The 12,183-nt window shown below is 34.9% G+C and overlaps 1 protein-coding gene across 1 annotated transcript in view; it reads right to left on the bottom strand.

The window, feature by feature from the left end:
* The window catches only part of LOC112630252 (lipoxygenase homology domain-containing protein 1-like), a 121,773-nt gene that overhangs the window by 29,545 nt on the left and 80,045 nt on the right, over positions 1–12,183 (bottom strand). Inside the window, exon 7 of the mRNA XM_025394415.1 lies at positions 2,674–2,893. Coding sequence (XP_025250200.1) covers positions 2,819–2,893 — 75 coding nt within the window. The 3' untranslated portion in view covers positions 2,674–2,818. The remainder of the gene's footprint in view (positions 1–2,673; positions 2,894–12,183) is intronic.

The following is a 12,183-nucleotide window of genomic DNA, read 5'->3' as shown; positions in this document are numbered from 1 at the left end:
GACATGTTAGCAACAAGGTGAATAGAATAGATAGGTCCTGAGACATGCATGGTAGAAACTAGAATTCTTAATTTTTTAGGACCCCTTCATTTTTCCCACTTCAGCATCTTCTGGGCATCCCTGGATACCACTGCCACCTTCACATGGCTGCAGGATAGCTAGAAAGAACTATTAGAATCAGGAGCTTTATGATGTGTCAAATGAAATTTTATATGAGAGAATGTTTTTGCAAACTGTCAAAATATATACAAATATAAAGCATTAGTATTATTCTACATTTCTCCTTTTATTAAGCAGGACTTACCCCAAATATTTCTTGCTGTGTCTGAATTAATCAACAAATATCTGGGGGCATGTACCCATGTGTTCTGTGCCATTCTAACAGAGATTGAGAGTATGTAGCGTGGAGCACCAGGTGGGATATAAGGCTAATCAATGAGAAGCTGGTGGAGAGAAGCCCAGCCCCTCCAGTAATTGTAGAAGAAATCAGCAGGAGGTGAACGGGCAGGGACAGGGAGGGTTCAAAGAATTACTGAAATGCTGAGCAAAGACTTCCAGGGGATACTGAAAAGAAGAAATGGATGAGAGGCCAGAAGAGGGGGAGTCATTAGACTGACGATGATAACTATGGCCATGAAGACAGAATGACTTCTAAAGAATAGGACCCCTATCTGAATCATCTGGATTTCCTCTGGTGCTCATTACTCCTGGCTCACACCAGCCACCTGAGACCTGTTTGTAGGCATGTGTTTACCCTTATCTGTGTGGAATGGTTGAATGAGTGGGTATTAAAGATGATGTGGCCGGGCGCGGTGGCTCAAGCCTGTAATCCCAGCACTTTGGGAGGCCGAGACGGGCGGATCACGAGGTCAGGAGATCGAGACCATCCTGGCTAATACGGTGAAACCCCGTCTCTATTAAAAAATACAAAAAACTAGCCGGGCGAGGTGGCGGCGCCTGTAGTCCCAGCTACTCGGGAGGCTGAGGCAGGAGAATGGCGGGAACCCGGGAGGCGGAGCTTGCAGTGAGCTGAGATCCGGCCACTGCACTCCAGCCCGGGCGGCAGAGCGAGACTCCGTCTCAAAAAAAAAAAAAAAAAAGATGATGTGATGGTAAACACCTAATGCAGTGCTGGGGCTCTAGGCAGGAAAGAAGACAGGACTGAAGAAGAAAATGTGTCATTCTGTTGCGTAGAATTAACAATAGAAGTTAGAGAGAGGCTCAAAGGGGAGCAAAGAATCAAGCATTTAAACCCACCTGTTCAAGGCAAAATGACCAAGTAGGGCCAGTGATATAAAGAGAAAAACTTGGATGAAACAGTCAAAGTACTAGGCTGGTACCATGTGATGAAGGTCAAGGTAGGAGAGATACGTAATGATGATGATGATAGTAATGGCTAGTATTTCTTGTGGAATTATTGTATGCTAGGAACACTGCTGTATACTGTAAGTATGTCATCCTAAATATCATAAATGCATTATCTCATGTACTGAAAACAATCCTGTGGCATAAACACTATTTATCACCACTTTACAGACAAGGCATTGTTGGCTAAGGGAGGCTAGCTAATCACATCACCAAGCCAAGACTTGGTTCCAGAGCCTCTAAGAACCTCTGCCTCTTCAAATGAGACATGAACAGTATCAGTATCAAATACAGCAGAGGTCCAGGATACTAAGAACACACACACACACTCATACACACAGACTTTTTCACACATGCATACAGGAACATACACACACATATATACACATACACATAGTGTTACATGCATACAGGCACTCATACGCATATACCCACATGTATACGTTCTGTCAAACACATACATATATAAGCATTCACACACATACACTCACTCACATGCATACACACAAACACATACATGCACACATATACACACACATATACACAGTCATTTCATTCTGAACAAAGAGACTATCAGTATCCATTGAGAAATAACGTTTTCTCTCCAGTGGTGGAGGCAAAAAGAAGGTAGTTATTAGAGATACCGGGAATAGACAGAGAGAAAATTAAGACATTGGGTAAGTTCGCTTTCAAGCAAGAAAGAAAAAATACGCAGTAAGGGAATTCAGGTGCTACAAAGTTCATGATTGCTGACATCTGTTAACATAATTAGCTAAGAAGAAAGTCACATCTAAATGGTAGCAAAGCAGCTTAAAGAAAGATGAGCTGAACACACGCATCTATTCTTGGATATCCATGGTCACCTTTGAACAGACATACTGGTGTTAATCCTAAAGTCTAATGTTCTAAATCAGGGGGGGCAAACAACTTGAGGCCTGTGGGCCAAATCTGCCAGCCACTTGTTTTTGTACAGTCCAGGAGCTAGAATGCTTTTTATTTTTCTTAATGATTAAAAAAATCAAAACCAGAATACTATTTTTTAACAAATAAACATATGAAACTCCAATTTCAGAGTCTACACATAAAGTTTTATTGGCACACAGCCACGTCATTTGTTTCCATATTATCTATATCTGCCACCTCACTGCACTGGCAGAGTTGAGCAGTTTTCGCAGAGACTTTATAGCACACAGAGTGTGAGATATTTAGTATCTGGTCCTTTACAGAAAAAGGTGCCAGCCCCTATTCTAAATCATCTCAATTATTTTAATTTTCAATACACATCACAAAGGAAATGAAATGATATACCTGGCAAAGGTGCTTTCTTAGTTCCCATGATGGGTATTTCCTTCCATAGATCTCCATCATTTTCATTCTCAGCTATCCAGGAATCAACAGGTAAACAAAATAGCTCATTTGTGGCTGTATTTTCAAGTCTAACTTCTTCCAGATACTACCTGGGATTCTTTCCAGTGTTGTCGTGTCCAATACGTATTTTATAGATTTCACCAATATCTTTGAGATTAATCTGCAACACAAAGGATAAAAGGGAACTAAAACTCTCTACATCTCCAATTTCCAAATTCATATTCCATTTTGAACTCAATACTTACTTTTTTTCTTATCATAAACACTCCTTACTAATTTCCCTTAGAACCAGTTACTTCTAACACCATGAAATGCTGTTCTATATGGTGAAGCATGTATCCACTAACCATGTAGAAACCAATAAATTAAATCCAGCTAGTTTTCATTACATCCTTTCTTTTAGCAACTCACCATTACTATCTTGCAATACACATATTTTATTGTAATTATTATTACACACTATTCATTCAGTGGTTAGACTTGAAGAATAAGACAATCTAATGCTCTGGTGTTATTAAGATTGAATTTTCCCATTAAAGTGAGATCCTGAGGAAGAGACCATATGTACACCTAGATTTAAACTAGGGTTCATGCTGTGATTCTACAAACGTGTTGGTAATGTGATTGTTTTCCTTTGCACCCCCCCAAAACACACAATTATTCAGTATGACAAATATTCTAAGATATTATTCATTATTCAGAATAAGCAATATTTTTTGTCTTGAAAATTCCTACAGGGGTCATGTGAAAAAAAAATTGATCAATTATGTACTACATTAGTTTTCTATTTCTCTTGTAACAAATTACCACACACTTAATTACTTAAAATACGACCCATTTATTGTCTTCCAATTCCATGAGTCAAAAGTCCAGGCACCATGTGGCTCAGCTGAACTTCCGCTTAAGACCACACAAGCTGAGATCAAGGTGCTGGGTGAGCTGGGCTCCTCTTTGGAGACTCTGGGGAAGCTTCTGCTTCCAAGCTTATTCACACTGTTGGCAGGATCCTGTTCCTTGTGGCTATAGGATTGAGTTCCCAGTTTCCTTGACATGTGGCCCTCTGCATCTCCAAGTTACCAAGGGCACATCAAACCCTTCTTATGCTTGGAATTTCTGCTACCATTGGGAGAAAAATGTTTGTTTTTAGAGTCATGTATAACTTAGAGTAGGCCCACCTGTATAAACCAGACTAATCTTCCTATTTTAAGGTCAGCTAATTAGTAACCTTAATTATGTCTGCAAAATCTATTTGCCATGGAACATAACGTAGTCATAAGAGTAACACCAGGGCCAAAAATCATGAGGCCAAAATTCTGACGGCCACATACTATAGTTAGAAACCATTTAATCTGCCTTCTAGTATTTCATCTGCCCTCACCCCCACAATGACCTACAACATCTTTTCTCCCTTTGGTATTACCATAAATGGTCACATCATCACAGAAGTTACACCTGTTATGCATACCTGCTACTTTTTTCTACTAAAATATTTTTCTTGATAATATAATCTTGGGTTGTCATATTGGTGATAATTGCTCTGAATAAATTCTGTCCTGTAGCCAAAATGCTCTCTAGTCTGGGTGCACAGAGACAGAATTCATCACAGGCAAGCTAAATAGTTGGTCCCCCTCCTATTATTTCTAGAACAATGTGATTATAGGAATTCTATCACATAGAAAAAATGTTAACATTGGTACTTAGTTCAGATAAGTACAGTACTCCTAACATCCTCCTCAAAGTTACTGATAGAAGGAAATATGATAGAAATCAGTAGCCAAGCTCCAACATGCACCCTAAGGCAAAATAACATGGTCTCTCCATAGAAATATGGAACCTCAGGTTTTGATATCAGACAGACCTGAGTCTGAAAGTTATTTCCTTGTTCCCTGGCTGGCTGTGTGAACTGCAGCAAGTTTTTCAACCTCTCTAAGTTTCAGTGCCCCCATCTGAATACTACAATAGTACCAATCTTACAAAGTATGATAGAAGTCAATAAATATAGCAGCTATTTTTTATGAGTCAGAATTTTGTACTAACAACAAAAAGAAGTGGTCTAAATATATCTAATCTAAAGACAGGACAGAAAATGGGTCCAACCACTCACAGAAGGAAATTAAAACTACGGTTTGGCCATCATAAGTGAAATTAAAATTGATAAACCCTGTGTCTAATTCTGTTGGTAATTCACAAATATACTTGTAAATAATAACTGAATAGTGTCATGGCATAGAAACTAAATTACCCATAGATTGTGCATGCCTGGGTTAGCCAATTAGAACCAGAACCAAAATGACTGAACTATAGCATGGCTAGTGCTGTAGACTGCTTTCTAATTGCTTCTAAGATATTAGTCAAATTAGTTTGGAACTGTTAGTTCTGGTTTAATAAATCAACCTGCGTCACTTCAGTTTTAATCAAATAAAAATGTAATATGCCTAGAAATTTTTCTTGCATATAACTGTTTTTAGTTTTCTACATTTAACTTCCTACATTTGAAAACACACAAAAAAGGACAGTGACTCCAAAATGTAGGATTTTTCTAACCAGGATACCCTAAACCCACATGAAAATTTAGTATTTTTTTAATAAATGGAAAATAAGTTATTTTTAAAACTTAAGTTCTAGAAGCAAATTTCATGTTGTGTAAAGTCTGTATCCTCTGTTTAAGACACTTTCATATGTTGGAAAAACACATTGAAACACAAATTAGCTTTGTGATCACTGAATTCCATCTGGGGCATTTTATCTTAACTCAGCATCTCAAGTCATCTAGGACAGCTCATTTTACATACTGATTGCCCTTCAAGGAAATACTATAGCTTTCAACTCAGGGCAGGAATGTAGAAGTATAAACTAGAAACTTGAGTTCTAACAAGTTAGAAACACTAAAAATCATTCGGGTAAATTTTAAGAGGAAGTGACATCACAAAAAAAACAAACAAAAAAACCAAAAACAAAACAAAACAACAACAACAAAAAAAACACCTCCCAAAGCACAGACAATTTGTTATATTATACAACACGAAAAATATGATACTCTTCTCCTCTACACATCCTGGATAAAAATTCCTTATGAAAGAACTGGAAAATAAAACTTTCCTGGCTTAATGAGTAAATGACACTTAGATTTTTTTTTAAAAGGGTACAGGGCTTTATGGTCTAGAGTATTCAGGCTTCCTTCTGAAACTAAACAGGGGTCCTTGGTTTAAAAAATGCTTTATTCTTTAGTCTTGGTGTCATTCACAAAGCTAAGTTCAAAAGCTCTTTCCTCAAAAATCTTAAGAAACTTCAAGAATCTAAGTGATCGCAGATTCTAGTGGGTTTTTCCCTGCACAGAGTAACATGTTCTCCTAGTCCCGAGTCCCTGACTCTGACATTGACTTTCAGAGGGAACAGACTTCTCACGCATTTGATTATCTAGAGTTATGATGCCTCTGAAGATTTAGGAGCTACTAGCTGTAAACAATTCTGGGTACCTTAAATACCCTTGTCCTACTTTCCTGAGAAAATTTAAACTTAAGTCTTAAGTTTAAGTCTTATGTATTTAATCTTAAGTCCTTTGTCCATTTTTGGCATTCCCCCACTAGACCCTTAACTCCTTGAGGATCTGAGTTCTGTCTTTTTTTTCTCTACCCTTAGTATTTACACAAAATTTGGCAGAGAATAGACTGCTTTAATCATTTGTTAAATAAATCATATAGCTGTTGATTTTTTTTCATTTCATGTGTTTCCTTCATTCTCTTTGGCTTCTATCAAAATTTTAGTGGGCACACAAATCTGATAATAATTTGCAAAGTTTTGATGATTTGTTATAACAGTCTCCTTATAAGTATCTGAGCCCCAGTAACTGGGAAAAGGTTCTTGTTAACACTTTGATGCTTGTGTTTCTTTCTTTTTTTTAATTTAACAATAACAGTTTGTAATCCAATTAGTTGCTATTTAAATGAATGAAAAATGTGGCTTATACTTTGTTATGCAGTCTGTATTTTCAACAGTGAATGATTTCTACTGGAAACAAAGTCCTGATATCTTTATGAAGGAGTTGTATGATTAAGGTTAAAGCCAATGTCCCCTAATATGGATCTTTAACTTTTTCTAACATAGCAGTCACATTTCTCCTGGATTTTGAAGTAAATCTTGATACATCTTGGCAAAATATAAATGGATTATAATCAATTCTTTATGTAGGGTCCACTTTTATTATAGAAGGGTAACTTATTTTGACCTAACTTTCCAGCAACAACAATAATAAATTCTGCTTGAGGGCACTGTAAAACAAACAAAGCCGACAGCAAAGCCAGGGATTTGATCTTAAATGAGATAGAAAAGACCTTACCCTTGAAAATAACCAATATTTATATTTGTATAGCTTTTTGCCTGAGGACATTTCCAATTCTACAAGAAACAGCGAGGATAAAACTCAAGCAGAAACACACAGTCTAATCTGATGAAGAATGGGCAGAATGAATTTGGAACTAATTTGGAACTACCAGAGTAGCTGGAAATTAAGAAGGGAGATCCCAGAAAGGAGGGAACAAAAGTGGGTGATACAAATTTGTATGTAAATACCAGTCAAATCCTAGACCAATGACTACACTATTCACATGCAGGTATGACTGCAAGGAGTTCAGAGAGAAAAGAAGTCAGAAGGCTAAAATAACTAAGTGGCAATTCTAGCTGTTACTTACCACAAGTGACTTGAGAAAAAGACTTTAAAGTTTGAGTTACACCAAGTTATAAAAGCATGATAAATTCCCAAGGCTTTCTATCAAATCCCCAGAAGTACCATGCATTAGAAATGACAACTACATCTCTTTACTAAAAAGATTCTCTCAAGACTAAGGATAAAGCTGAAATAGCCCTGTCCTAACAAGGCATAAAAACAAACCCCTACATTCAAGGTGATCCACAAATTAACAGCACTCAACATTCTTCAGAAGAATGTAACATAATCCAGAGTTACTGCACTATTATCCACAAGGTCTACTATGCAATCAAAATTACTAGACATATGAACAAACTGTAAAATGTCAATAAAAAAGGAGTCAATAAAAATAGACCTGCAAATAACATGGATGTTGGAATTAGCAGACAAGGATATTAAAATATAGCAAATATGCTGTATAATCTACAGGAAAGGAGGAATATAATGAGTAAAGAGATAAGCATTGTCAAGCAATATCTAGAAATTATATTTAAAAAAGTGAAAATCCTAGATCTAGGAAACACAATAAGTAAAATAATAATTAATGGAATAAAATAATCAATTAGACACAAAAAAGTCAGTAAACTTGAAGGCAGTTAATAGAAATTATCCATATTGAAATATACAATACAAAATTAGTAAAACAATTTAACAGCATCTCAGCAACCTGTGAGACAGTATCAATTAAACTAACATATATATAATTAGACTCCTGGAAGGAAAGAATAGATTGAATAGAGCAGAAAAATTACTTAAATATTTATTAAAATTTTTCAATTTTGGCCAAAAACAGCAACCCACAGAAAAAGCAATCACAGTGAATCTCAAGCAAAATATATATAAAGAAAATCACACCTAGACAGATCATAGTAACTAATGAAAAGGAAAGAAAAATTCTTAAAAGCAGCCAAAGAAAAATACTATTTTTATATAGGAGAATAGTAATAAGAATAGTGGCTATTTTTGCTTTAGAAATAATGCAGGTCAGAATACAATGAAGCGTCTTTTAAGTTCTAAGAACAAATTAACATTGTCAACCTAAAGTTTTATATCTAGCAAAAATATTCTTTAAAAATGAAGGTAAAATGAACATCTTTTCATTAAAAAAAAAGCTAAGAAAATTTGTAACTAGCCAACTTGTACTATAAAAAATGCAAAGAGAAGTTCTTCAGGCTGAAGAGAAATAATACAAGATGGATATGTAAATGTATACCAAAAAAGGAGAAGCATGGATATAGTAAATATACTATACATAAAAGGGTATACATAAACCACAATTTTTCTTCTTTTGTTAAATTTTATGCAAATCAATGGACTGTTTAAAGCAAATATAATGACGAATAGGATGTTTTACCTTTCATGGGGTTTGTAATATATGTAGAAATAAAATACACAATAATAGCACAAGGGTTTGATGGGATATGAATAGGATAGCACTCTTTAAAGTTTATTATATTATACATGTTAAAAATGCATATTTTAATGTGTACATAAACCACTAAAAACCAAAAAGAGGAACAGTTAATAAGCCAAAGGAGAAGATACTATTGAATGGTAAAAAAAGAAAATAAAAAATAAAAAAATAAAGAAACAATAGGTTATCCCAAAAAAGAGAAAGGAGAAACAAAATAATACAAGATTGAAATATCCAGAATATATAAAGAATTCTAAAACAACAATAAGGTGCAGCCACTATGGGAAAACATTTGGCAGTTCTCATGACATTAAATATAGCATTACCATATGACCCAACATTCCACTGCTGGGTATATACCCAAAAGAATTGAAAACAGGTATTCAGACAAATACTTGTACATAAATATTCGAAGCAACACAGTCTATGCACCCAAAATGTAGATACAAACCAAATGTCCAACAATTGATGAATGTATCAACAAATTTTGATATATACAAACAAAGGAATATTATTCAGCCATAAAAAGAAGTGAAGTACTGATATAGGCTTCAACATGGATAAACCTCAAAAATCATGATGCTAAGGGAAAGAAGTCAAACAAAAAAGACCATGTACTCAATGAGTCCATTGATATAAAAGTATCAAGAAATATTTGAAGAGGCAGAAAACAGATTACTGGTTGCCAGCTGAAAGGGAAGGGAGAATGGAAAGTAATGGCTGAATGTGTACAGAGTTTTCTTTTGGGGTGATGGAAATGTTTTGGAACTAGACAGGGTAGTGGCTGCATAACATGAACCACTAAATGTACTAAATGCCACTGAATGGTATGTTTCAAAATGGTTAATTGTATGCTATGTGAATTGCAACTCCATTTTTTATAAAAGTAAATTGATCAAATTTTTTATTTAAATGGCAGAGATTATCAGACTGGATTAAAAAAGTAACATCTAACAATATGCCATATATAAAAACTGTACTGTGTAAAGACACAGACAGCTAAAAAAGGAAAGGATGGAAAAATTAGATACCAAGAAAACACAAAGCAAAAGAAATCTGCATGTGTATATTAACATTAGATAATGGTGACTTTAAGAATCGGAGAATTACTAGAAATACAGATCATTTTATGACAAAAAGTCAACTCAGCAACTAGATATAATAATCCTAAGTGTGAAGGTACCTATTAATAGAGTTTAAAAACAGGAAGAAAAACTTGATAGAAATAAAAGGGATAAATTAATACACAATCATATTTGGAGATTTTAACACCCTTCTCTCAATAATTGACAGATATTTACAAAAAATAAGTTGGTATATAGAAGACTATCAATACTATCAACTAACTTGCCCTAACTGACATTCAGAGTACGTTATATCCAAAAGCTTCAGAATACATACTCTTTTTTTTTAATTCTGTCTAAAAACATCTAGATGTGTAGCTTTTCCAAATTAAACAGATATAAAATTTTAATTCAGATAAATTTATACTGGTTTATGGGAGCAAGTGCTGTCCTTTCCCCTCCCCCACCCAGAATCATTCCACAAGATCTATTCATACAATTAGTAAATTTTAGATCAAATAATTGAGAAATCCAGCGACTTTTCTCACCAGATAAGGGAAAAATCTAGTGAATCAAAGTCTCTCTGCTTATTCAAATGATTTTTAAATATTTACTGGGTTCAATCAGTTCTTAAGAACATGTACATTTGTTGGTCTTTCTGTATTATTTTTGGAATGATCATAGATATACTAGACGTAAAATGGTGTCAAATACCTATCCTGAACATCCAGAGAACCTCCTTATATTCATCTAGAACCCTGATTATGTAATTCCATCATAAATATATCAAAAGTTATATGTTCTCTCGATGTTGTCTCCTCCAAAAACATATTTGTGATTCTTCTGCTTTGTACACTTTATTAATATCATTAATATAAATTTCTATTGATTGTGTTTATAATGGATGCTTTTATTTTCTGCTTTCATCTGATTCTTTAATTTCTCAATAAACCATATTTTTAAAAATATATGCTCTATTCCCCAAAGTTCCCATGATGTTTTGGAAAACTTTTTATTGGGCCAAGAGCATATGGCATTAGCCATTGCCAGGAAGCAGAGGCAGGTTTACCATGAAGGTTTATATTTCACGCCCAGCAAAACCAAATCCACCTCCTATCTAGAAATTACATATAGTCATGCACTGCATAACAACATTTGGGTCAATGATGGATTGCATATATGCCGTGGTCTTGTAAAATTATAATGGACCTGAGAGGAGTTTGGACTTGGGAGGAGGCTGAGGTGGGAGGATCACCTGAGCTTGGGAGGTGGGGGCTGCAGTAAGTCACGATTGTACCACTGCACTCCAGCCTGGGCAACAGAGTGAAATCTTATCTCAAAAAAAAAAAAAAAAGAAAAGAAAAAAGAAAGAAAGAAAGAAAGAAAGAAAGAAAGAAAGAAAGAAAGAAAGAAAGAAAGAAAGAAAGAAAGAAAGAAAGAAAGAAAAAAGAAAAATAAATAAAACACTTATAGAGTAAAAATATAAAGAAAATATTTTTGTACTGCTGTACAATGTGTTTGTGTTTCAAGCTGTGCTATTGCAGAAAAATCAAACAGTAAGCTAAGGTTACTTTGTTATTGATGAAAGAAAAATATTTTTTATAAATCTAGTATAGGCTTGGTGTCCAGTATTTACATAAATTGGTGTACAGTAATGTCCTAGGCCTTCACATTCACTCACCACTCACTCACTTCTTCATCCAGAGCTACTTCCAGTCCTGCAAGCTCCATTCATGGTAAGTGCCCTGTACAGGTATACCATTTTTATATTTCATATCATATTTTTACTGTACCTTTTCTATGCTTAGATACATAAGTCGTTATCACTGTGTTACAAGTGCCTACACTACTTAGTAGTACAGGTTCAAGGCCTAGAATCAATAGGCAATCCCATATAGCATAGGCGCGTAGCAGGCTAGACCATCTAGGTTTGTGCAAGTACACTCTATGATGTTTACACAATGACAAAATTACCTGCTGACACATCTGTCAGAGGTATCCCCATCATTAAGCAACGCATGGCTGTATTAAACTTTGAACATGAAGCAGGAAAAGTTTAATGCAGATCTTTTTAATGGCCTCTTTTGTAAATATTTTGTAGGGTTTGGATTGAGTGACACATATCACGAGGACTTGGTAATTTTCTTTAAGTTTGTAAAATATACATTAAATTGGAGACCGAATATATAATTGGATTATTTGATGTAACAAAATATTTCTGCAATTTTGATAGGAGTTTAAATTTTGTTGCTGTAATACTTAAGCAA

This window comes from Theropithecus gelada, chromosome 8, assembly GCF_003255815.1.
Source record: "Theropithecus gelada isolate Dixy chromosome 8, Tgel_1.0, whole genome shotgun sequence".
In the NCBI taxonomy this organism is placed as follows: Eukaryota; Metazoa; Chordata; class Mammalia; order Primates; family Cercopithecidae; genus Theropithecus; species Theropithecus gelada.
This window is presented reverse-complemented; position numbering and strand designations above follow the sequence as displayed.